Genomic DNA, 27,753 nt, shown 5'->3' with positions numbered 1-27,753 from the left:
CCGCTCCTATTTCTTATGATTTTATGAATAAAAAGCAGTTAATTGGTGGTAAAGAATTTTGAAATGTGAAGATGATATGAAAGGCACCAAGTTCTTTCTTTTCAATTCAAGAGGTCCTTTCTTTTATCTTTGCAGTTTTGTTAAATGGTTACCCTATCACTGATGAACATCAGAGGGCATGGGTGAGATTGGAACCAGGCTGACTGAACAGTTTGGCGAATGGTGGTCAAGGAAGCCTTGTGACTAGGATAAAGGGTCATGGTCATGACTTTCAAATGGGCAAACCTGCCTTCCACCAGTGCCCTGATTGGCATGCAGCCTGCTATGTAAATGGGACAGATCTCTGAGCATCTTGAAGCCAAGACAAACAGTACCACCTCTAACTCTTATAAATATATGGGGGAATTGAGCCAGAGAAAACAACTTGCCTCTGTACACCCTCCGAAAGTAATGTATGCATGAGTGGGAATGGGAATGTCATCGTTCTCAGGAACAAGGTCATTTTACCAGCCCACTCGACATTTTAATTATTAGTTTCATAAGAGAATGAATACTCATTACATGAGAGGATATATGTTAGTCGCTTGAGGAAATGCATGATAGTCACATGAAGGATGTATGTTAGTCACATGGGAATGTATGTCTGTCACATGAGTGAATTGATGTTAGTAAACTGAGGAGATTTATGCTACACACACGATTTATGCTATATGTTAATTACATGAGGAGATGTATGTTAGTCACATGAGGGGATGTATGTTTATCATGTAAGGGATGTATGGTAAACAGTATCACTGTCTTCCCTCTTCGTGTATGCACATAAGAGGATGTATTATAAACCACTATTTGTGCCCTTATATACATTCTTTGAAAGGCGATAGAATCACAAGGGGCTTTGTTACAATTTTAAACCATTATCACCACACTCTCCCATTGTTAGTCATTGTGAGTGCATGAGGAGGTATATTTTAAACACTATTGATGTCCTGTCTCACTCCCACTGTTACTCATTGTGACTGTGTGAGGGGATGTGTTACACATTTAATTCTCAACTCCGTAGTTAGGGAAGTCCCCTTTTAAGAGAATCTTCTTTTTATAGAAGGGGGAAATCCTGATAAACCATAGGCCACTGTTTCAAGGTAAATCATATGGGCACCTTAGTTCAAGTACCTTATGAACAAGTGAGGTTAAAATTGCCCTTGTAAAGGGTGACACAGTAAATCTGTCCATCGATTAGCTGAGCCACACACATCAGGAATGTCCCTGCATTGTGCTCAATCAGCAGATCTCGGCTCATGCCCATGAACATTGTGCTTTAAGTACATTACATTACAACAGTGATCACATTTCAGTATTTCATTGGCTGTAGAGTGCCGTGGGACGTCCTCCTGTAGTGAAAGAAACTATTTAAATGTAAGTACTTTCTTATAATAATACACCAGCTCCAGCTGCAATTATCCTTCGGTAGTCTCGATAACCTGCTCTGATAGATTTAACCCCACAAAGAAACATTCAGCTTCTGTATTACCTTACCTTTATCTTTGCTGAACTTCATTTGCCAATTATTTTCCCATCCTACAAGTTTATTATTCAGTATTGCCAATTGATCACCCACCACCCCTCCCCCAATTTGGTGTCATCCACAAATTCAGAAATTTCCTGGGGTAAAAGATATAAAAAGAGAATCAACCTGAGTCCCTGTAGAGATTTACTACTAAGAGGCTTCTTTAGTTGTACACAAACCTTATTTACAGAGCTGTTGGATTGGCTGCCACCTTCTAGCAAGGCTACAATACACTCCCCCAGGCTAGGAAAACTCCACCCCCTTATGAGATTCCCCGTACTCAGTGCTGATTGGCTGTCTGACCACGTGATCCTTAGTCAATAAGGTTGGCCTTAAAGCAACAATCAGCACACCCCTCCCCCTTTAATTCCCTGTTTTACATTCCTTATTTACACAAATTACTTTATATAGGTGAATCAAAAATCTTAAAAATAATCACACTTGCACTTTGTCATGACTTCAGATTACACACTTATATACATAGGTCCAGTAATTTACAAATCAAGTTGTTGAAGGGATTTTCTGTTCTGAGTCGAGCGGCAAAATTCTATAGCCTGAGGCTCTCCTACAGGACCAACACTAACAGGAACTGCATTAACAGGTACCTCTTTTGGCACGGGCAGTTCAATGGAGACATCAGTTATGTGTATAACAGGTCAATCAGGTACTTCGGTGCTTACGGGTTCAGTAATATTCCTTGGTGGCAACACTGACTGTGGAAGCGTCTCCCTGCTACTGAAGTGATCCACGTGTTTACGAACGATCTGGCCTTCCACGTCTTCTTGGTATGAAAGGGGTCCGGTCTCACAGACAATAATTCCTGGGATCTAACTAGGACCACAACCAAAGTTTCTTACATATTCAGCTTCATCTACCATAAATTTCCAGGCTCAATGATACAAACGGTGACTTGTTTTCTGATTACCTTGGTTCTTCTCTAGCCTCCCTGGCAAATTTGGAAATATGAGGCTCAGTCTCGCTCTAAGACGACGCTACATAAGCAGTTTGGCTGATGTAACTCTCGTTGTTGCATGCGGAGTCGTGCGGTAGCTAAGAAGGAAGCGTGCGATTTTGGTTTCCAAGGTTCCTCCTGACAATTTTTTTAGTCCTCACTTGAAAGTTTGGACGGCTCTCTCGGCTAGTCCATTTGATGTTGGGTGGTAAGGCACAGTTCGGATGTGCTTAATGCTGTTTAGATTGATGAAGTTCTGAAATTCAGCACTTGTAAATACGGCTCCATTGTCTGATACAATAACTTGGGCAATCCGTGAGCCGAAAAGCACTGTTGTAACCTGTCGATGGTAGCTTGAGACATAGGTGATTTCACCTCAAAAATCTCCATCTATTTTGAGTATGCAACGACTATGAGTGAAAACATTGTGCCTAGGAATGGACCCTATATGGATTCGTACCCATGGTCGGCCAGGCCATTCCCAAGTGGGGTTGTGGTTGGCAACTTTTGCTGCAGTTGGCACTGCTGACAGTGCTTGACTAGCTTCTCGATACCTGCGTCTATATCAGGCCACCGCACGTGACTTCTGGCAAGTATTTTCATTTTAGAAATATCAGGAGTTACACAGAAATATGCTGTGTAATTCGGTTATCTGCCTGTGTATTATGCCATCCTGAAACTCAATTCGTACTTGCGGGTAAAAAATGGTTTCATTTCCTCAGAGTCTGGCTCATTTAACCATCCTGTAAGTATCTGGTCTCTAACTTTGGACAGAAGCGGATCTCGACTGGCCCAGTTCCTGATCTGCTTCGTGTCGACGGGTGATGTGTCTAAGAAATTCAATGCACGGGCAACTTCTTGGGGTACAAGAGTACACATTCTTTTTGCAAGGATAGGTGGCTAAGAGCATCTGCGTTCACTGTGTATATCCCACGTCAGTGCTTGAAAGTGTATTCGTAGGCGGACAGAATTAATACCCATCGCTTAATCCTTGCCGAGGCTATCGGTGGGATAGCCTTGTTTTCGTTGAAAAGGCCCAAATGTGGTTTATAATCGAAGACGATAGTAAAGTGTCTGCCATGTAAGTACTGGTGGAATTTTCTAACTCCGAAGGCTATTGACAGTCCTTCCTTCTCGATCAGCGAATAACCTTTGTCGGCCACTGAGAGGGTTCTTGGGCAGAAAGCTCCCCCCTGTTGAGGGGGTTGTGCGGGGCATGCAGGAGCGAGCGTGAACCCGATTGGCGCCCCCAATTGGGGGCGCACCGCCATTTTACGTGGGCAGGCCAATTGAGGACTGCTCAGCGTGACACACACCCAGAAGCGCTGAACGCTCCCTGTGTGGGCCAGGGGGGTTGATTCCGTGAGTCAGGGCCTGCACTCTTTCACACATGCGTGCAAAAGAGCGCAGAAATCTCCCTGAGGCACGGAGGAGCCTCAGGTAGATTAGTTTAAGTTTTGAAAAATGGAGTAAAGGAAAAAAAATAATTTTAAGGACATGCCACCTCATGTGAAACTGTCACATGAGCTGGGATATGTCCATTAATACTTTCAAAAAATTTTACGTAATTTATAAACCCTTCACGAAACCTCATCCCACCCGTGGATGAGGTTTCATGAAAGATGTGAAGGCCGCCTGGGCTCTTCACCTGCCCCCCCCGCCAACCTTAATGCTGCCCTGGATGGGCAGCATTCCTAACAGCTTTAATGACTTCGTTAATGGCCTCAATAGGCCTTTGACAGTTCGGCAGGCGCGTAGTGACGAGTGGTGACGTTGGGACGCCCGCTTGACATCACCGGGCATCATTTTACAAGTCATCGAGCGGGCCCCGCCCTCGTTCACCGACGGGAAAACTCTTCCCCTTGATATGTAACCAATTGGCCTCTTAGAGCCGTCATCCATTTCATGGGACAGAACTGCCCCAATGCCATATGGAGGGGCTTTGCAGCTCAATGTCAATTCTTTAGATGGGTCAAAGTGCACTAAAAAGGTTGAGGAGTGCAGCAGTTGTTTTACTCTTTTGATAGCCTCTTCCTGTGGAGCCTCCCAGGACCAACGATGGTGTTTCTTCAGCAGTGTGTGTAAGGGAACCAGTATAGTCAATAAGTTGGGTAAAAATCACCTGTAATAGTTTACCATCCCCAAAAATGATTTGAATTCAGTGATATTTGTGGGGGAAGGCTCCTCCTTTATCGCCTTTACCTTTTCTTCCACGGGGTGTAATCCTTGTCCGTCTACACGGTGCCCCAGATGGGTGACCTCAGTGGCTTGGAAAGTGCATTTCTCGAACTCCAGCTTCCAGAAATCTTTTTAATACCTCCTCTAAATTTGCTAAACACTCGGCTTCTGTTGATCCAGTCATGAGGACATCATCGAGGTATACTACAACCCATGGTAGTCCCTGTAGCAAACTCTCCATCACTCTTGCTGAGAAACACATGTGTGCAGACATTAAATCAGTACAGGCTCAGTACAGGCTCAGTCTCAGAATCACATGCCCTCTGAGGGTTAAGTGAGCTGCTAATACTCGCTATCTGGCCTCCTACGTGGGGAAGCTAGCTACTTGAGTGAGGTAGCAGATGCCTGTTGGCCCCTGTGGAACCTGCCCTCATCAAAGGGCTACCTTTGAGAAGCAAAATACTGAGAAGAAAGAAGAAAAATGTTTCTATTTGTGATGAAGTTTAAAGAGGCCGAGATTATAAACATTGCCAACTTTGAAAGATGGAATTCGACCACACTTTGAGTTCAAGGGGTGAGTGTAACAGATCCTGTTAGTGATTGGGGCCACTACCCTACACAGAGGATGCCCTCAATACCTAAAGAGGTTTTGCTATATGAACTGTGGCCAAACCCGAGATGATTGCAGCTCCGCCATTGCCAGTTCACCATGCCTTCGTATGCTCAGTTTTGACTTGAGCACTTGTAAAATTTATCAGTGTGAGCAGAGCATTTTGCAGTAACTGAGGGAATAAAGCCTAAGCCCGGTAGCCCTGAAAGACACCCAAACACTTGAAAAAGCGACAGAAGCTTGGCTCCAGTGACAATACCGCAAATAAAGCATCATTTATTCTCCCTACGAAAAAGAATGTCATTTGGTTACACTGTTGCACAAACAGGCTGTAAACAAGGGCCCATACAATGTCTTGAATTTTGCGTCCAAGTCATCTTCATTCTTTGCCTGCAGAGAGATATTGTACTTTCATCTACTGCTGCCAAAAAAAACCTCTAAGAGCTCCACTACTGTCTACACAAAAATGTATTGCCAAACCATCCTTTGGTCTGGGGAAGCCAAAGTGTAATGGGTCACTACTCCTCTTAAGAGGAAGATGAGGAGAATTTTTTTTTTTTAATGCAGTGAGTACAATCTGGAAATAATTGCCTGAAAGAGTGGTGGAAGCAGATTCAGTAATAGCTTTTAAAAGGGAATTGGAAATATGCTTCTAAGGGAATAACTACAGCAGTTCAAGAAGGCAGCTCACCACCATCTTCACAAGGGCAATTAGGAATGGGTAGTAAGTATTGGCCTAGCCAGCAATGCTCAAATCCCATGAACTGTGAGGATCAAGTCGTTGAGTGGGACGAATTGGGTAGCCTTTTCAAAGACCTGGCACAGGCATGATGGGACAAATGGTTTCCTTCCGTGCTGTAAGATCCTGTCATGTCAGGAACACATAGCTAAATGTATTTTATCGTGAGTTATGTCATGAACGGTGAGATAGAAATTACGGAGACAGGCCATTCGCCTCTGCCAGTCCATGTTGGTCTTCATCCTCCACAGTAGATAGTAGACATTATCCCACATGTCCATAACATTCCCACATCCTTCAACTCCCCTTTTCCTTCAACCACCTATCGAACCTATCCTGCATTATTAGCATGGTTCCTTCTTCAATCACATTGCGTACTCAGGTCAAAATTGTAAGATTTCAACTATTGCGCTAGTTCAGGAAGACTGTTCAAACTACACTTGTTTTCTTACACGTTTTAAGTGTTTCTGCATCAAAAAATGTATAATTTACTTCGAAATTGACCAGCATATACCAATGAAAGTAGTAAATGGTTCAGTATAGTTTTCTCTAAATCATTTTCAGATATCAAGGAATATTTCCTGGCAGGAAAATAATTAAGATCTATTATGTTGCCCAAGTGCATTGGTTCATTCGAAGATTTTACATTTGCAATGAGGCACATGCAATTTCCTGATTGAGACCAGGAGGGATGCTCCACCCTCTGTTTTTATTCCTGCCTTTCTCCTGCTGAGTGCTTCTTTTTCTTGTTGTTGTTGATTTAAACAACAAGAGTGGATAATGTGCATCAGTCAGAGCTGGTGTGGAGGAGTTATGGACCCCAGTGGTGAGAGGATTTCATGCTAACCTGCGCAGTCCAGGCTGAAGCAGCTCCAAGTTAATGACTGAAACTCTACTGATGTTAATTCAGCCTCTCACACCATCAGTCTCTGTAACTATTCCAAGCTAAGATAGCTGCCACCCCCCTCCCCCATCAACATGATCAGCACTCAACTACTAAAACAAATATGTTCCATCAAACATAACAACAAAATTAGAAGAGTGAAATGGTGTTAATGTTAAGAATAATTATTTGTAACTTTTTGTTTTGTGTAATGGATGGTGATGAAGATTTAAAGAAGGCACCTCACCATCAAGAATACCTATGGGGTGGAATCTCCTCATCTAAGATGATTCTTGGGCGGCCCCATCAGGAGAGTTGGGCGCTGCCAATGTAGATGGGAAATCATGGGAGCACTTCAAGATGGAGGCACCCTCTGAAGATCTCTTAAATTGTTAAAAGAAACCGTGGCCACAGTTGCCAGGCCATCAGTATGGAGGCAGAATGGAGAATGACCTGTGGCTGCAGTTGTAATCATCTGGCATCTGCGGCTCTAGGAATTGGAGAAAGGGGGGAATTTAAGGAGGCCTTGCTGCCATCCTACCCACCCACCCCCCCCACCCCCCACCACTTCCCACAAAATGCCTGTGGGTGGGTAGCCAGTTTGGGCTAACCCTGCCTTTATCAAGATCATTCAGAGACAGGAACAGGTCAGGCAGTTGCCCTGATACAAGATTTCCTCATTTTACTCTTGGTCCTGCCTTCAAACCCATCTTTAGGGAAAGATTCAGTTCATTATTCCGCCATGCTTCTAGCATGAAGACATTAACTTATACCACCAACGATGAACCTTTTTTTATTCTCTCATGGGTATGGGCATTGCTGGCAAAGCCAACTTTCGTTGCCCATCCTGACTGCCACAACTGAGTGGCTTGCTAAGCCATTTCAGAGGGCAGTTAAGAGCCAGCCACATTGTGGTGGTCTGGAGTCACATGTAGACCAGACTAGGTAAGGATGGCAGATTTCCTTCCCTGAAGGACATTAATGGATCAGATGGGTTTTTATGACAATTGATGAGAGTTTCATGGTCACCATTATTAAAACTAGTTTCATAATCACAGATTTACTCCATGTGATGGGATTGGAATCCATACCAACAGAATACTAGCCTGGGCCTCTGGAATACTAGTCCTGTGACATTACCACTACGCCATTGTCTCCCCTGTCCACTACAAAAACAACTTGCATTTATGTAACGCCTTTAATGTAGTAAGCCATCCCAAGGCACTTCACAGAAGCATTATCAGGCCTAAACTCTGGAATTCCTTCTCTAATCCTCTCCTCCATTAAGACACTCTTTAAATTCTCTCTCTTTGATGAAGCTTTTAGTCGCCTCTCCTAATGACTCTTTTTAGCTCAGTGTCATATTCTGTCTGAGCTATCAGGATGATTGTACTTTGCTATCCATCTCAGAATTCATTCATTTTTCTCTCTCTGAAATGTCACACATCATTCCCTGGCACAGATAGTGATTAAGTCCTCTGTGGCTGGGTGAGTGTTCCACTTGATAATCGATTGCTAAGTGGACTCTTGCTCCTAGGTACCCTCTTTCTCTGAAGAAGCAGCTTGCCTCCACTTTTGATGACCTGGGAGAGATCACCACAAGCGGGAAAGCTGCTTTCAGAACCTATGTTCTATCACTCTCCGGCACAGTGTGATCTTTGGCCAGTTGCTGAAGCGCATAGACAGTGGCTTCCCATATCATCATTGCCCCTGATCTTCTCAGAAGCAGGTGAGAGGAAGGCTTTTTCTTAAACTTCAGCCATTTGACTAAAATGACCAATTAACTTAAGTCTAAAGCCTGCTTTTTTTTTCGATTGAGAGATCTAGGCAAAGTGCCAAGACAATGCTAGATGAAACCAAGGGTGCAAAGGTCAGGACAAGCTAAATCTAGAAGTAATGGTTTGGTGGATCAAAAGCTGTTTAATGTAAGAATGAAACATCAGACATCTTCAGAGAAAGCAGAAAATGTCTCAAGGCTTTCGTCTTGTGATGTTCCCTAGGGGAGCAATTTTAAATTTACCTTCGTAGATTAACTCTTGAACTTGTAAAAGCTCCTTTCAACACTTTTCATTTGCCTGAGGAGTTTTCAAAGGTAATCACAAATTACCTTTCAACAAGCCATCCTGATCAATGGCCTTGAATCCTTTCACTTCAGAACTAATCAGCATGAGCGCAGCCCCACTTTCACAGATTCGAGCATATAAATTAGTCTGACATTTTAGTGCCGCACTGAGGGAGTGCTGCACTGTCAAAGACGCCTCTTTCAGATGAAAGGTTAAATCGAGGCCCTGTCTGCCCTCTCGGGCAGAAAATATGCCACAACACTCTTCGAAGAAGAGCAGAAAAGTTCTCCCCTGTGTTCAGGTCAACATATATCCCTCAGCTTACACCTAAAAGAAACAGATGATCTAGTCATTAATTTCACTGCAGTTTCAGGGAATTTGCTGTGTCTAGATTGGCAAGAGAAGTCAATGCTTTATATTAATGTTGGCAACTGGGAAAGCTGGGTAGGAGTGTAGCTGAAAGATTTGCATCCATTTATAGATTGCTTTATTGCATCCCAATGTATTTGACATACCGTGAGTTATTCTGAAGTACAATAACGCAAGAATGAACTAGTGACACAAAAACAGATAAGTGGTTCATAGAAACGAGGAGCAGGAGTAGGCCATTTGGTCCCTCCTTATGATCATGGCTGATCATCCAACTCAATAGCCTGCTCCTGCTTTCTCCCCATATCCTTTGATCCCTTTCGCCCCAAGAGCTAACTCCTTCTTGAAAACATACAATGTTTTGGCCTCAACTACTTTCTGTGGTAACGAATTCCACAGGCTCGCCACGCTCTGGGTGAAGGAGTTCAGGTCTAATCACCATTACAAAGACATGGTTACACGGTGACCAAGGTTGGGAAATAAATATTCCAGGGTTGACCAGGATTTTCCAACCCGATCGTGGTGGGAGCCGCTGTGGGAGATTCGGTGGCTTTTTGGCAGAACCAGATGATCCCAGTGCAGGCAGGGCCAGAAAATCCCACCCAATATTTCAAAAAGACAGAGAGAATGGCAAAGGAGGAGGGGTAATCCTGATGGTAAAGGATAACATAAGGGATAACACAGCGGGGAAGGATCTTGGCTCAGAAGATTATGAAATAGAATCAGTATGGATAGAGATTAGGAATAGTAAGAGTCATAAAACGCTGGTGGGAGTAGCTTATAGGCCCCCTAGCAGTGGTTATACCATTGCAGAGAGTATTAAATAAATTATTGGACTGTGTAACAAAGGCAATGTAATAATTTTGGGCCAATCAAATTGGAAAGGGTGGTCCAGAAGATGAATTTGTAGAATTTGTTTTTGTTACAGTTTCCAGGAGCAATACATTGTGGAATAACTTAGGGATAAAGCTATTTTAGATCTAGTATTGTGTAATGAGGCAGAAATGATTATTAATCTCACAGTAAAAGATCCGCTGGGAACCAGTGATCATAATAACATTGAATTCCATGTTAAATTTGAAAGTGATATGCTCCAATCGCAAAACTTAAACAAAGCCAATTACAAAGCCATGAGGGGAGAACTGGCTAAGGTTGATTGGGCAAATTGACTAAATGGTATAGCTGTAAATAAACGGTGGGAAACATTTTTTTAAGCACATCTTCATGCACACTTTTCTTTTCCCTTTGGGAACACTGGGGAGATGGTAGAAGGATTTCTGGGCAATTACCAGCCCATTGAACCACGTCAGGAATGCTCTTTCCATGGCCAATGAGTTTGAGCATGGGGCTCAAACCTGGAGCTCCTAGCCCAGAGTTAGGAATGCTACCACTGCACCACAAGAACTCCATTAGGAAACATTACAAAAAAATCAAAGTACAACAAAAATACATTCCATTGTAAAACAAAAACTCAGCATGAAAAATTCATCCATGGCTTGCTCAGGAAGTTAAAGATAGTATTAGATTAAAAGAAGAGGCTTATAAGGTTGTAAAGAATAATGGCAAGTCTGAGTATTGGGGGTGCTTTAGAAACCAGCAAAGGGCCACCAAAATGTTGATAAAAAGGGAAAAAGTAGAGTATGAGAACAAACCAGCCAGGGATATAAAAAACAGATTTTAAGAGCGTTTACAAGTATATAAAAAGGAAGAGAGTAGCTAAAGTAAGCGTTGGTTCCTTAAAAGCAGAGATAAGAGAAATGATTATGGGGGTTGAGGAAATCGCAGAGACATTGAACAAATATTTTGTGTCTGTCTTTAGAGTAGAAAGCACAAGTTTTATACCAGAATAGAAGGTAATCTTGGTGCTAAAAAGATGAAGTTAAGGAAATTAATATCTTTAGAGAAAAAAACTGGAGAACTAGAGGGACTAAAATCTGACAAATCTCTAGGACCTTATGGCCCATATCCTATGGTTCTAAAAGAGAAAGTGGATGCTCTGGTTATGATTTTCCAAAATTCCCTAGGCCAGAATTTTTAGCTCAGCGTGTGGGTGCACGCCTGACCTGCCCGAGCGTGAAACAAAGCGCGTTGACGTCAGCTGAGCGTGCCAATGTCAACACGCACTCTCATGATATTTCGGTAGGCGGGCGTGCGATGAAGACAGAGGCGTGCCCACCATTAATTAAGTGCCAGTTAAGGCCTTTTAGACACTAATTGTCTCAGACTTTACATAATCCATGCGATTTTCAGGCCATCTCACCGGCTAAATGGGCAGGTGGGTAGGCCATAATCTCAGAAACCTCTTCCACGGGCACGATAAGAGGGGTCAGTGGGCTTGTAAATGCGAGTAGTTTGTAGTTTAGGATATAACTTGCTGTTGGTTGCTTGTGTAAACAGGACATCTTCATTTCGCTTCAGAGCTGCATTGACAGAAATAGGAGGCTTCAGTTCAGGACTCAGTGTTGTTTTCCAGGCCTCCAGAGGATTCACACCACTTGGGGCCTTCCAGATATTAGGCAGCCTTCCCTTATCCTGGTAATAGGGGTTGTGGTCTCCGCTGGTGGCACTTCCTCTAAGGAGGAAGAGAGGGCCAAAGGGGGAGGATGCTAGGTGCCCCTATTCAGCCTCCAGGGGAGGGAGCTGTGGGAGGAGAGGCGCAGGCAGAAGGGGCGCAGGGCCAACAGGAAGTCCAAGACGGAAGGGGCCACAGAAGACGCCACTACCCTGCTGCCAGGGTTTACAAGCGGCGATGCAGCTACCTCAATATGTTCGAGGTGAAAGCCAAAGGAGGCTCTGCCTCTCAAGGGAGACAGTGACCTCCACTTGTCAGATGATTGAGCCTGGCATCAGTTTTGACTATGTGGGTGGACACCCCATGCCAGTGGTGCTGAAGGTTATGGTGTCCCTGAACTTCTACACCTCCGGTTCCTTCCAGGGCTCAGTGAGGGATCTCTGTGGAGTCTCCGAATCAGCAGTTGTGTCAAGCTGGTGACAGACGCTCTGTTCAGGTGTGCATTGACTTTCATTCACTATCGCACGGACAAGGCCAGCCAGGCAGAGCAAGTCAGAGACTTTGCAGCAATTGCTGAGTTCCCCTGCATCCAGGATGCTATAGACTGTACACATGTGGCCATCAAGGTGCCAGGAGGTGAGCTCAGTGCTTTCGTCAACAGGAAGGGCTTCCACTCCATGTACGTGCAGATAGTGTGTGACCACAGGATGCTGATTCTACAAGTCTGTGCAAGGTACCCAGGCAGCTCCCCGGAAGCTTACGTCCTGAGACACTCCCAGATGCCGAGGCTCTTCAGTGCTCCAGCCCGGCTGGATGGATGGCTGCTGGGTGACAAGGACTATCCCCTCAGAAGGTGGCTCATGATGCCTCTCTGCCACCCAATAATAAAGGCCGAGCAGCAGCACAACTGGATCCACGCCTCCACAAGGGCGGTGGTAGAGAGGACCATCTCAAGATGCGCTTCCAATGCCTGGACCATTCAGGGGGCGCACTCCAGTACTCCCCAGATCATGTGTCACTGAGAGTGGTTGCTTGCTGCGCTCTCCACAATCTGGCGCTGGAAAAGGGGGATGCAGTGGAGGAAAAAGATTTTAATGCAGCTGCACAGCCAACAGACGATGAGTCCACTTGTGAGTCCAATGACGAGCATGGACAGGAGAATGCTGAGGGGATAGACGCCGACCCGAGCAACCTCCAGGGAAGAAGGGACACCCGGGATGTTTTGATCCAACACTCCTTCAGCTAGGCTACTAAATAAGAGCCATTACCACATGCCAGGGCTACAGACTCCATACACGATCCACGACAGGATCAATTCCTTGGTCAACAACATAAACTTTATTGAAATATCACATAGTGTAAGGAGAAACACGTCCATCCTAACATCATGGCTCACCCTGCACCTGCAGAACAAATGAAGCATCCAGAGGCCAGTTGCACAAAAATACCTTTAATTAACTGGTGCCTGGCAAACATTCTACAAATTAACATCGACAATGTTTTCGATCACACCAAAAACACTGAATGGAAAAATGGGGGAGACAAATAACACCCGTGATCAGGCCATGTTGTGATTAAGGTGCTTTAAGTTTTCGCTTGCGGGTGCTATGTCTAGGTGCTCCCCCCTTGCTGGGACTGGCATTGGAGCCAGCCTGCTCATTCTGCTGTCCTGTTGGCCTTGATGACCTTGGCGGGTGTCCTCTGGTCCGTGGAACCTATGCTGGCCCCGTCTGGGATGGAGCAGCCAGTGCCATGGCTGGCATCTCCCCAGTCACTGCAGCCTCATCAGGTGCCACAGTCACTGGCAGAGGGGCGGAGGAGCTGCTGCCATCATCCGGAGCACCCTGAGAGGAGCCCGTAGAGACAACAAGCAGCTCTTGCGCGAGCATGAGGTCGCTCTGGATCTCCCTGCTTACCATTGATGGGTGGGCATCTAGCTGGGATACTGGGTGCCCAATCCACCTCCCACACTGACACTGGCCACCTGAGGTCATTGCCAGTGTGAGGGCTTGCAGGTCCAAGTGCATCCCCAGGAACCCTGGGTCCCTGGAGGAGTTTCTCCATGGGAGTCACTAATCTCTCCATGGAGGAGGCATTGCGCTCAGCCATAAGGGTCAACGCATTGCTCATGCTCTGCAAGGACTCCTCCATTACGGAGATTATGGCACACATTCCCTCATGTACCTTTGCCAGATCCTCCCGCACACCCTGCTGGACTTCCAGCATCTGCTGCCTCATGGATGACTCCAGAGGCCCATCATCAGCCATCTACTGAGCGTTGTCCAGGTTCCCAACAGTCATCCGGCTGCCGGCGCCCTGGGCACTCTCTGCCTCCGCCTGCACTTCAAGCGAGTGTGAAGTGCCCTCACCAATGTGCATCAAAATAGAAGCCAGCGATCTAATGCCTACCAAGGTGCTGGTATCTGTGCTGGTGCCTGCTCCAGAGAGGGCGTGACACAGGTGCATTCTGATCAGTGTGGTTCTCAGGGGTCAGGGGTGGGCCTTCAGGCTCCTCATCCCGGTGGGCTGGTGGTGAGCCTAAAAGGAAGAACAAGGACATGTCATTAGTTGAAGTCATCACACTGTCACTGTGCATGCCTGGCAACCTCATGAGACAGAGATATGCATCAGGGTGCCCTTGGCTTTCCATTATCAATGGGGATTCCAGGTTTGAGGCTCCTGTCAATATAGAAACTACAGTGGAATGGTTGCAATTACCGACATTCTCACCTCAGTGCATTGCACTCTTACCTCCCTGTGACACCCCAACCTCACCGCAGCCGCTTGACTAAGGTGCATGGTACCTCTCCAGCTCCAGGGCCTCCTGTTCATAATGAGTGAGGATTAGTAGGTGTGGGGGTCCCCTCTCTTCATTGTTATGGGATGTTTTCTCCTGAAAGGATAGAGAAGCATTGATCAGTCCACCCTGTACCTACAGCACCACTGCAGCCCGGCCAACCCCACCTGAGGAACACCTCGCAGGGCTCGGCCAATTTGTGACCCTGGAGCCACAAGGCACTCAGTCCAAGCAGCCAGGGCTCACCCTCTTGCCCAGATGCTGCCTCATTGACATTTACCACTCACACTCTAACACCTCGGAGGTCCACAGGGGGATGGGGAATTCCTAACTGTTCTGCAAAGTGACCCATGCCAACTCGGTACTCATCCTTCCCGGTCGCAGGAGATCATTGAAGCGCTTCCGGCGCTGTACCCATATGCGCCTCACCTCATCGTGGCTGCTGACCCAGGATGCCACCTCCTCCCAGGTCTCTTTGGTGAGGTGGGAGGGCCTCCTCCTCCTGTCCCTCGGGACAAGGGTTTCTCTCCTCACTGTCACCTCCTCCAGGAGGGCAGTGAGGCACTCATCAGAGAAACCCCCTAACGACCTGCCGTGTCCACTCGCAATGCTCTCCATCGCGACTTCCACGTCCTTCAGTGGCAGCCTTCCAAGAGTTGCTGAGGCCGCATTTAAATCGGCCACCGGGTCGCCATTGGGCCCGGTTTGTGGACATTGAGCACCCGACCCTGCCCACCCCTTCACACTCACTTCGCAGCTGTGTCTTACGCTGGGCCAAGGCAATTGGCCCACCCACGTAAAATCACGGTGCGCTGCCGACTGGGGACAGCAGTCGACTTCCCCACCACCCCTGCCCGCCCACCAAGAGCAAAATTCTGCCCCTAGATTCTGAAATGGTCCCAGCATATTGGAAGTTAGCAAATGTAACACCGCACTTCAAGAAAGGAGCGAGGAAAAAGAAGAAACTACAGGCCAGTTAGCCTGACATCAGTTGTCATGAAAGTGCTGGAATCTATTCTAAGGAGGTCTTAACCATGCACTTAGAAAATCACGGTATGATCAGGCAAAGTGAATTTGGTTTTGGAAATTGCGTTTTTTGAGGGTGTAAAGGGAAATCAGTAGGCATATTATACATGGATTTTTTAAAAAATTCATTCACAGGATGTGGGCTTTGCTGACTGGGCCAGCATTTGTCATTATTAGTTGCCCTTGAGAAAATGGTGTAGAACCGCTGCAGTCCATGTGGTGTAGATACACCCACAGTGCTGTTAGGAGGGGAGTTCCAGGATTTACAGAAGGCACTTGGTCAGGTACCACACAAAAGATTAATAGGCTCATAGATTTGGGAGTAATACATTAGCATAGATAGAGGATTAGTTAATGGGCAGGAAGCAAAGAGTAGGCATAAATGGTGCATTTTCAAGTTGGCAGGCTGTGACTAGTGGAGTGCTGCAAGGATCAGTGCTGGAGCCTCAGCTATATACAACCTATATTAATGACTTAGACAAAGAGACAGAGAGTAATCTATCTAAGTTCGCTGACAATACAAAGCTAGGTGAAAATGTAAGTTGTGAGGAAGACACAGAGAGGCTGCAAAGAAATATAGACAGGTTAAGTGAGCGAACAGCAAGATGGCAAATGGAGTATAATTTGGGGATGTGTGGGATTATTCATTTTGGCCATAAGAATAGAAAAGCAGGATATTTTTTAAAAGGGTGAAACTTGTTAATGTTGATGTTCAGAGAGACTTGGATATGCACGTTCAGGAACTCAAAGTTAGCATGCAGGTATAGCAAGCAATTAGAAAGGCAAATGGCATGTTGGCCTTTATTGGGATCAGAGTACAAGAATAAGGAAGTCTTGCTACATTTGTACAGGGATTTGATGAGACCACGCCTGGAATATGTGCAATTTTGGTCTCCATATTTAAGGAAGGATATATTTGTGTTGGAGCTAGTACAGCAAAGATTAATTAGATTGGTCCCTGGGATGAGGGGATTGTCCCACAAAGAGAAGCTGAGTAAATTGGGCTTGTACTTTCTCGGGTTTAGAAGAATGAGAATGATCTCATTGAAACACACAAGATTCTGAAGGGGCTTGACAGGGTAGACTCAGAGAGATTGTTTCCACTGGCTGGGAAATCTAGAACACAGGCACATTTTCAGGATAGGGGGTCGATCATTTAGGATTGAGATGAGGAGAAATTTCTTCATTCCAAGGATTGTGAATCTTTGGAATTCTCTTTTGTTTTTGGTTTGTGAATGTGTAATTGTTATATTGAAGGCTGAGATAGGTGAATATGTGGTCTCCTAGGGTATCAAGCGATAAGGGGAGATGGCGGAAGTTTAAGTCCAAGATCAGCCATGATTGTATTGAATGGTCGAGGAGGCTCAATAGGCCATATGGTCTACTCCTGCTCCTATTTCAGGATCCTGTATCTCAGGATCTCGTAATTTTGTGCACAGCAGGATCCCACAGGCAGTGATAAGGTGAATTACCAATTGATCTGGCAGGGTCAGGAGGAAGGGCAGAGCAGTGAGGCAATGTATTTTGCAGGGTGAGATTTTTTTTGCGTGTGTGTGCGCGTGTGTGTAAACCAGGGATGTGACAGGGTGAAATCAGAGGGACAAGTGGGGGTGGGGTGGTGATCTGCAAATTCTGTCGCTTACCCAATTATGTTCCTGCGACATTGGGCCTGTCTGTCCCATTCTGACCACTGCTGAATAGCTGTTAATGCAGCAATGCTTTGAATCTCAGTAAAAATCCAGTCTTGCTCTTGCAGCTTTTGTAAAATATTGCTATGCCTTCAAATCCGGACTGCACATTCAATCAATCACTTCATCCCACACATTACACAGAGATCAGAATGGTTGGTATTTTACACTAGGATAAAAGATGGTTTAACTCCACATTTATGGTTAGGGATTAATTCTTTTTAAAAAAAATTTTTGCATCTGTGTGTTGATTTCGTTGACATCAGAGCCTGGCTGGGAGGTTGCTTACCTGACATTCCATAATTATCTCCATGGCATTGAGTGTTTTGGAAGGGAATTGTTGTGAGCTGAGATGTGAAGAGCTCTTGTAGCTTTCCCCTCACGCCTCACGGAGTTCAGCACTCAATATCACAGCCCAAAATTTGTCCATCACTGATCTCTTTGGGTCAGGGGGAAGTCTTGAGTACAAATGTCAGACAACATAGGGACTTGAACCTAAAGCTATTAATCAATGCATGGTGAAGCAGGTCACCCTCCCTTTGGACAGATGTAACACCAATGATAAACCTGACAACTTAGCTCAGATTGATGTCTTCCCCATAATCTAACGCACACCGAGTGCCGTTCACTAATCACCCCTCTGCTCACTCACCTAAATTGGCCCCTGGTCTGGCAATGCTTCCATATTGCTCATCATTGTTTTCAAATCGCTCATGGCCTTGCCCTTTCCCTATCATTGCAGCCACCTCCAGCCCTACAACCCTCCAAGATCATTGTGCTCCTCCAATTCAGGCCTCTAGCACTTCCCAATTTCCAATGCCTCCCTGCTGGCAGCCAAGCTTTCAACTACCTTGACCCTAAATTCTGGAATTTCCTTCCTAAACTTTTCTGCTGCTTCCTGTTCCTTTAAGACTGTTCTTAAAACCTACCTCTTAGGCCAAACATTTGGTGACCTGCCTTATGTAAGGTACTATTTTGTCAAATTTTCTTTGATGAAGCTCTTATGAAGCACCTTGGGACTATTACTTCATTAAAGACGGTATACAAATGCAAGCTGCTACTGTCACCTGGGGAAACATCTGAATGCGGAATCTGGATTTCCATTCTTGGCCTAATCTATGGTGCATTAGCTGTGCATTAGACTTGTATATTTTCTGGCGAGAGGCAAAATGTTTATGAACTCCGGGTCCAGTTTGTAGCTCTGTGTCATTTATTGAAGCATTTTTAACTGAGGACGAAAGTGCCTTTGACCCAAATGTGTAAAATAAAGGATGTAACATATTTAAGATTCAGAAAATGGCAGCCCATTCTTTGGAGCAATCAGGAACTGCATGAGGTGAGAAACAACAAGAAAAAGAACAGTAAACTTTGGAAAGCAGTGTCCTAAATTCTGAATTATTAACAATGTATGAAATGACAGTCACCTCACAGACTGTGACATAGGGCTTATATCTGTTCTAGACTATAAGAAGTACAGCATTATCTTCTGCTTTTCACCAGGCTTAACACAGCAAATGATGTCAATGCAGCAGCAAAGAATGGACAATACAACCTGAAAGAGGCTAAACAAATGCTCAGTTACAGGTAAGGCCCAAACTTGTAATATTTCCTCCCTTCAAATTGCTCTTCTGCTGTATGAGCCTGCACATGAAGAATGCTCAGCTGGTTGAAGTAAGGGAGTGTTAGTGGCATCATACTGAGGATCATTCCTGCACATGCCTGAACGGCAACAGACTGCAGACAGTTCAGCCACGTGGGTTATCAAACTTGGTCCTGACCCTGTTTCACTAAAGTTCCACGCAAACCACTTTCATCAGGGGCCAGAGGGCAGTGGTCAGGGTGTGAACTTAGGCTTGCCTGGTGGAATTTGCTCTGCACCCTTCCTTCCCTTCTAAAATATAGGAGACAGAACAAGTTCCTAGTTCAAGCATTCCCTAAAGCCCCATGGCAATGTAATTATTTTTATGTAATTTACTTAATTCTTTTGAAGCTTCCAAATTTCCATGTCATATCTATATAATATATTCTTTGGTCACTGAAATGTTATTGTTGATGCATCAGTGCCACTAGGTTATTCCACCGTGAAAGATATCCCCTCTAAACTCAACTCTGTTCTCACCCGGTCTCTATTTACACTCTCAGCAGGGATTGTTATCGTGATTAGGAGTGGAAACCAGGGCTGACTTTCCCTTCCTTCACTCAAGGACACTAATACTAATATAGAATAGTGAAATGGTTACAGCAAAGAAGGGGGCCATTTGGCTGTGCTGGCTCTCTGCAAGAGCAATGCTGCTAGTCCCGCTTCCCCCACCCTCCCCTTTCCCCATAGTCCTGAAAGTTTTTTTTTTCACTTACAGCACTTATCCAATTCCCTTTTGAAAGCCACGATTGAATTTCCTCCATCATTCTCAGGCAGTGCATCTGAGATCCTAACTTCTCTCTGCGCTAAAATGCTTTTTTGAGGGAGGTGGTGGCATAGTGGCATTGTCACTGGACTAGTAATCCAGAGACCCAGGGTAATGCTCTGGGGACCTGGGTTCAATCCCACCACAGCAGATGAAATTTGAATTTAATAAGAAATCTGGAATTAAAAGTCTAATGGTGACCATGAAACCATTGTTGGTTGTTGTATAAACCCATTTAGTTCACTAATGTCCTTTAGTGAAGGAAATCTGCCAACCTTACCTGGTCTGGCTGACATGTGACTCCAGACCCACAGCAATGTGGTTGACTCTGAAATGGCCTAGCATGCCACACAGTTCTCAAGGGTTATTATGGATGGGCAACAAATGCTGGCCTAGCCAATGACACCCCATCCCATGAACAAATTTTAATAATAGTGTCCAGGTCTTTTTTGTGTATTCTTAGACTCAAATTAGCAGGACTAGTCAGTGAATGAAGGTAGAGAGCCCCAATTCTGTATCCATTTCAGTGGCTCCAACTAGGAGTTTCACTGTTCAATTTCAACCATGCTGTAGGCTTTCAATTTGGCTTCCTCTATTATCTCTTGTTACCCTTTGACATGTTCCTCAATTACCATCTACAACCCTATAATCTGCAAACACTCATTTGCATTTAAACTTACAACCTATTTTGATAAATATCACTCTTAAAAATTAAATACTTCATACATTTAAATAGGTTTGCAACACACGCCACTTTTGTCTAATCATAAATCTCACTGCTAGTATTCCCCTGACATTAGAACATCGAGATATATTTAGAGCAAAGCAGGATAAACAGAATCACAGCACATTCCTATATTCATTGCACTATATTTCTGCTTCAGAATTGCAAAATAATTCCTTTACTGTAGCCTCCTGTGGCTTTGTATAATACAATAGCCCCTCGTTGGCTCTAATCAGTGTCATTTTGCTTTTAACTGTTAGCAATGGCTTTGAGTTTATTAGCATTTTATCAAAAATGTTTAAAGCTGGTTGAGTGAATACAGAGTTGGAATTCCATCATGGAATGCAGAGGGCTTTTATTAACCAAACGGTAGACCCTGTGGTTATGGTATCACCTGTACCTCTCAATTAATTCCCAGCTTCATTCACCTTGCTTTAGAGGCAGGAAATAATGCTTGTATATTCCTCTGGTTTTTGTGCAACGCTCTTTACCTTCTCCAGAAGGCCGTGGTACAGCTCCATGGGCGCTTTAGATCTTGTCCCTGTGGCTCACCCCTTTCATCCAGAATGCTGTTGACATCACTGTGTCGGCCAATGAATTGGGGCAGGGTGGACTTCTGCCCAGCAGAACTCATGAGTGAACAGTGTATTTTTTAGCAAATAACAAAATAAAGTCTATTTACAGAGACCCTTTAAAAAGAGAGTCTGTGAACTGCACTGATAGGGGAAATTATCCAATTATCTCCATTCTGATCAGGAATGTACAATAAACAGCCTAGAAAGTTAAGGGTGTGACAACTTGCCTCAGTGTCCCTGAGCCAAGAAGTGGGTATAAAAATCAGCCAGGATTTCCACTCCTGATCAATATCCACTGACCTCTGCTGGAAAGTGCATGGAAACTGAGAATAAGACCAGGCTGCCCAACTCTCACTGCCCAGGCACATGTATGAAGATAAAAGCAAAAAACTGCGGATGCTGGAAGTCCTAAACAAAAATAAAAATACCTGGAAAAACTCAGCAGGTCTGACAGCATCTGCGGAGAGGAACACAGTTAACGTTTCGAGTCCGTATGACTCTTCAACAGAACTAAGGAAAAATAGAAAAGGTGTGAAATATAAGCTGGTTTAAGAGGGGGTGAGACAGGTAGAGCTGGATAGAGGGCCAGTGATAGGTGGAGATAGCCAAAAGATATCATAGACAAAAGGACAAAGAGGGACCGGACCTCTTTGCCCTTCTGTCTATGACATCTTTTAGCTATCTCCACCTATCACTGGCCCTCTATCCAGCTCTACCCCCATCCCCGCTTAAACCAGCTTATACTTCACCTCTTTTCTATTTTTACTTAGTTCTGTTGAAGAGTCATACGGACTTAAAACATTAACTGTGTTCCTCTCCGCAGATGCTGCCAGACCTGCTGAGTTTTTCCAGGTATTTTTATTTTTGTTTTACATGTATGAAGATGACTGCCAGATACTGAGGGAAAGTCTAACAGCCTAACTCGCGATTCTAGTCCAAATCTGCTAACTCAGCAAAGGCCTGGAATTAGCAACTAATCTGTTTGAAGGGTTAACTGCCACTAGCTGGATAACAGGCTTAATGCCTGTGTTGTCTTCTTTGTTTTTTTTTGCTGCTGAAATGCTTTTCATCTGCCCATAGTTAATGGTTAGCAACAGTTTCTAAAGGGGTGTTTGCTGGACGTAAACCTGCTAAAAATCCATCTTACCAAGCTCTGCCACCATTCACTCCTTCACAGACAGATGGGTGATAGTCACAACAGGTTTATATGTTGCACACCATTAGCTATCCTCCTTCAATATTCAGCAAATAGTAGCAAGATTCTCTATCACTTAGGCATCCATAACATCCCGACAGGTTTACAACTGCTCTGCTGTAAGAGAACACATTTCCCTGTCTCCAGTTTGCAGCTGATACAGGCTTTCAGCTAGAATTTAAAAATTATTCCACACAATGAATGTCAAGCTGAAGCCACACAGCAGTTTTTTTTTAACATTTCTAACTTGACTATCCAAATGAAGTAACTGCAGGATTGGGAAAATCTCAGCTGCTAAAATGTTCTCTCCCCTTAAGAGGCAAACAGCAAAAATGCATTTAAGGGGAAGCTCAGTAAGTACACAGAAAGAAAGGAATCGGCAGGGTGAGGTGAATTAGCAAGGGAGAGGTCTCATAATGGAGAATGATGCTGGTATGGACTAGTTGAACCATATGATCTGTTTCTGTGTCGTATATTCTATTTAATTCCATTTGCTCCATGCCCCAACAAAAAATCTTAACATAATGACTGGGGTTTGCAGCTTCCTCTTTCTCGTACTGCCGGCTTCCTCCCTGTTCAGTTTAACAGATTGAAAAATTACAGGTCGGTGAGATCAGAAGGCGGAAAGACTCTGTGCCTTTTATCCAATGCACTGTCGGGGATGGCGGTTGCTGGTATTGGGGTGGGGAAAGCCATGCTGTTGTAGAATATTGGCAGCCCCTGCAATCTGGTTCCTTAGCCACCAGCAGGTTACCCGATGAGGACCAGGCCAGTCATTCCCTGGCTCTCTTGTTCACCTCCAAGTTTCTGGATTGAGAATAGCATTGGATGAAGTTCTAGGAGTAGGCCACCCATGAACACCAGGATAATGTGAGTCACTTGTACAGAAACGTCACTGATACACAACAACCACAATCTGTTATTTTAATGGAAGATTTCAAACATTCACACTAAGAGCATTTGGCATGTTCTTGCCAGAGGGAGCTCCTCATAGTTATTGCTATCTGCATTTTGGCATTCAGACTGAGATGCTATTTTGAGGATCACCATGATTTCTGACTTGTGGATTTCTATTCTCTCAGGGTACATTCTGTTCTGTGGATCTTTACATTTCACTCGGGATGAAGGGGAGGGTCAGGAATTGATAGCACGGCCTGGTTCCATCTGGGCCCAGCCACGCACTTCCCTCAAAGAGTGGAGGTGCATGTTGACATTCACAGGGTTAAAAAGGCATTTTCACACAGTTCATTGATTTGGCACGGCCACTGCAAATAATGGCAGAGAAACACCCGCTGAGTGAGTTAAGAGCTGCTTTCTCCAGCAGTGCGAAGTGTGGTTAAATCTCCCTCATCTCAGCTCTGACATTTTATTTATCTTCAGTAAAGAGACACTGCTATGGCAGCTGAAACCTCACTAATAGCCTCAAACATACAGTGGGATTTGTTCACATCTGACATTTAATCTGTTGCAGATGCCTTCATCAACTCCTACAGTCAAACATTTGGATCCAAAATAAAAAGAAAAAAAAAACATATTTATAGGTTTTTGGGGGCTGGTGGTGGGGGGAGTTGGCGGGGGGGGGTGGGGGGTGGTGAAGAAAGGGTAGACTATTCACACACACACTTCATAAAACACTTTGGAATTACCAGTAAATTTAATTCTTAAAGGCGTCATTAGAAACTTGCGATAAAAATTTCTAACGTTATTCTTTTCCAATCGTCCCTTTTCTAGATACACATATTTGTAATATTATTGATTGCCCAAGTCAGGTACAGTTGGTTTGTTCAGGAAATTGAGCTGGATTCACAGGCCCGTGCATGCAATTAAAACATTGTTGAGGCCAATAACCAAGTCCATTGCTGTTAATTTGGCTTTCCCCCATCTCCCTCCTCGATGACACTGTAAGCACTTACTGACTATAAAAGAGAAAATCAAAAAAGGAAATCAGCAGACTTTTTTAAAAAGGGCTTCAATCATAATTCCTTGTGAACATTTTGATGTTTTTTAATAAAGGAACTAGGGCTGAAGCTCACACTTATAACGTTAAACAATTTTACAACAATGTTACTGTTATTGCCTGGAATCCCTGATATCACCTGAATATTCTCCTAAATAGCATGCGTCCGATGGCAAAGCATATTTGCAATTTACCACAAAGCCATTCCGGATTTTGGATACCTGCAGTAAAATACTAAATTTAGCAACTTGGTCAATTCTAGTCATTCTGTTTTAGTTCTAAAGTTCTCAGCTGACTTTTCAAATCCCTTCATGGTCCCATTCCTCCCGCACCCAGCCCCTATCTCTGTAACCTCACTGCTGCTGGCACCCTCATCCATGCCTTTTTTACCTTTAAATTTGACTATTCCTATTCACTCCTGGACAGATACCCAGCTCCCCAAAACATGAGCTCATCCAAAACTTTGCTGCCCATCCCCTGATACGGACCAAGTCCCTTTCGCTTATCACCCCTGTGTTTGTTGATCTATATTGGTTCCCTGTCTGGCAACACTTCGATCTTAAAATTCGCATCTCAATTCCAAAACCCTCTATGGCCTTCCTTTCCCTAGCTCTGTCATTTCCTCCAGCCCTACAACCCTCCGAGATTTGGGTGCTCCTCTTATTCTGACCTCTTGCACTGCCCCAACTTTCCCTCCCTCATCCCCTCCTTTAAGACACTCTTTAAACCCGATCTCTTTGACCAAAGTTTTTGGTTACTTGTCCTAATATCTCCTTACATGGATTGGTGTCAAATGCTGTTTGATAATTGCTCTTGTGAAGCAACTTGTGACACTTTACTATGCTAAAGGTGCTATATAAGTGCTGTGTTGTTGTTGTAGCACAGTGAATATTGCTTTAAGGGCCAAGAAAAGCAAAGGAAAGGGTCTTCTCGGGACCGTTGATCTGCATTTTCACCTTTCACTGTTTCTTTCTCTGCAGAAAACATGATGCTGGAATGCTGATTGCTTAGATCGAAACTTTCCCTGCGGCTTAGTGACCGCCATAAAGCACAAAACCTCAGAGAGAAAAAAAGATAACGCAACGAGAAAGCCAACCATCACAGCAGCGTTCTCAAGACTCCTTTGGCTAGTTTATAGTTTCTTCCTCCTCTTCCACCTTCGGTTCTTTTTTTAAGCAGAGGACAGCAATGAACAAATGAAGACAACTATTCGTTCAGGTCTCTCTCGCACAGACACACACACTTATATATAAATTTATATATATATATTATATATATATAATACGTACGCATGATGTTTGAATAAAAGAAGGTGACAGTATTTAACAAAAAAAAAACACAAAAATGACAAGATGCTGGCATTACTTTTAAAAAAGAAAAACTGAGCAAAGAAAAACTTTTAAAAAACTGTGCATCGGCGAACAGTCTTAATCTGCGAATGAAGACCTTGCTGAGACAATTACTGGCCCTTCCCGATCTCAATCCCACAGTCGCTGATGGCACCCTATGTACATACTTAGGCTTCTTTGATATATTCACATATCTCAACAGTGCTTCCGATTCTCACAGTAATTGTGATTGACGTTAGATTACGGGTAGTCACAAAGGGAGATTCTGAGACCACTCCATTGGTCTATTGGATTCCAAATAGGCTGAGATATACAAGACCTGGTTCAGCCTGCCTGACTTTGCATTACTAGTGCATCACATCAGAGATGACTGCAGATTTTAACAGGAATTGTGTTTTTGTTTTATTTTATTTTAATCCCAACAAAAGGAAGATTGTTGAAAATCTATACTCTGTTGGCAACAGTGAGCATTTGCTGGGGGTTTTGGTGCGCTAGTTGTTTGTTCTGGGCATTAGGCTGTCTCTCAAGGACACCCTAGCACATTAAAACCCATCACCACCTCGTTCATTAGCATCATGTTTTACAATGTGTCCCTTTTCCAACCGCTGCAAAGGACTGTATTTTAGCATTAACAAGGCTGAACCCCACCTACTAGTCTTCTTTAAGCCAATCAGAAAGATCAAAGCACATTGAGTGAATTTATTCATTATCATACTGTAGAATAAGAACAGAAAACGCTGGAAATGCTCAGAAGAATTAATGCAGGATTATAATAATTCTGATGAAAAGTCATCAGCTTGAAATGTTAACTCTGTTTCTCTCTGCACAGATGTTGCCTGACATGCTGAGCGTTTCCAGTATATTCTGTTTTTATTTCAGGTTTTGTTTTAATCACAATCTGGAAGTTTGATGGCATCTGCACTTGGTGAATTTGAGGCTCAGACCAGGCAGAATTGGTTGAATAATTTCAAAGAATGTGCGGTTAAAGGGGGCGGCGGGGTTGGGGGGAGGGTTGAAAGGGCTCCAAGTGGAAAGGTCCACAGGTTCGATTACTCGGGTGTCCCCGTTACTCAAATTCATCTGCAACTATTTGGAGCTGTTGTTTTTCCCTTTAGTTCTAAGTTGGGCTGTTACCTGAAGCGCTGCTTCACGCAGTAATGTTGGGAAGGGTGGGGGTAATTAGAGAGAGAGTAAAACAACTAAACACAGTTCACCCCGTTGTCATTGCGTCTGTGGCTGGCCCATTATAGAGCAGCACGGACTCGTGGCCATTTGGCCACAAAGAGATCAGTGGCCCATATTGTCCAGTCCTTCTAGATGGGATGGGGTTGGGGGGCTGGTGGCAGGAGGTGCTGCAACTTAAGTGAACGACTCACATGGAGCAATAAAGAGGGGGAACAAAAGGATAACTTTTTTCTAATGAGGTATGTTTAAAAAAATTGAATTTAAAAACTACTTGCAAACAATCCCATAGTCAAAGATTAAGGGATTGCCTCCTTCATGATAATTAATCCTTTGTGGAGTAACCAATAACAGCTTGCACATACTTATTGTACATTGAGGATGTTAGTTTCTATTGCCATGCTAAGTATTACAAATAATTCTTCATCAGTGATGATCACTGATAATGAGACTGTTTAGCAGGGTGTACCAATTACTAAATGCACTCTCTTAGCAATCAAAACCTGATCTATTCCTCAAACAGTGCAGACAGAATTCAGCAAAGGCTTCAAAGGGTTAAGCTTTATTTGAGATGTACTCAATATCCCAAGTTGATAACATTGGCAAAGAACCAGAGACAGAGAGAGAGAGAGAGAGATTGAGAAAAAGATGGAACGCGTGAGGATGGCAATTTCCTGGTGCAAGGTTCCTTGCATCTCGTCTTCTGAAGCCGGGGCTGCACGCTACGCAGATTGGCTGCCAGCTCGCTCTTGGATTAGCCTCTCGCTCAGCTCCCACAAAGCAGAGGCCGATGCTTCATCCTGGGCTTCCTGTGACGGCAGGCACCGACAGCAGTTGTTGAAGTACATCCCTCCCAGGCCCTCCAGCTCCGGGGCAACGCTACAGTATATGGCGGTGGCAGCTCCCTGTTGCTGGAACAAAACATAAAAGGAAAGATAAATTTTCAGTACAATAATAATAACAATAATTAACACTAAAATACATT

The 27,753-nt window shown here is 44.3% G+C and overlaps 2 protein-coding genes across 4 annotated transcripts in view; one reads left to right on the top strand and one right to left on the bottom strand.

Moving 5' to 3' along the window:
- LOC121280127 (transcription factor Maf-like) overlaps positions 1-25,301 on the top strand; it is a 421,941-nt gene extending 396,640 nt beyond the window's left edge. Inside the window, exons 2-3 of the mRNA XM_041191799.1 lie at positions 18,882-18,965; positions 25,218-25,301. Coding sequence (XP_041047733.1) covers positions 18,882-18,965; positions 25,218-25,248 — 115 coding nt within the window. The 3' untranslated portion in view covers positions 25,249-25,301. The remainder of the gene's footprint in view (positions 1-18,881; positions 18,966-25,217) is intronic.
- A 2,008-nt stretch (positions 25,302-27,309) lies between these two features.
- Positions 27,310-27,753, bottom strand: part of wwox (WW domain containing oxidoreductase) — a 974,426-nt gene continuing 973,982 nt past the window's right edge. For all 3 annotated transcript variants that reach the window (XM_041192385.1, XM_041192386.1, XM_041192390.1), the window contains one exon: positions 27,310-27,679. In XM_041192385.1, the coding sequence (XP_041048319.1) occupies positions 27,535-27,679 (145 nt within the window). In that variant the 3' untranslated portion in view covers positions 27,310-27,534. The remainder of the gene's footprint in view (positions 27,680-27,753) is intronic.

Source organism: Carcharodon carcharias, chromosome 7, assembly GCF_017639515.1.
Source record: "Carcharodon carcharias isolate sCarCar2 chromosome 7, sCarCar2.pri, whole genome shotgun sequence".
Classification (NCBI taxonomy): Eukaryota; Metazoa; Chordata; class Chondrichthyes; order Lamniformes; family Lamnidae; genus Carcharodon; species Carcharodon carcharias.
Note: the sequence above shows the minus strand (reverse complement) of the source record. Positions and strands in the feature narration are given on the sequence as shown.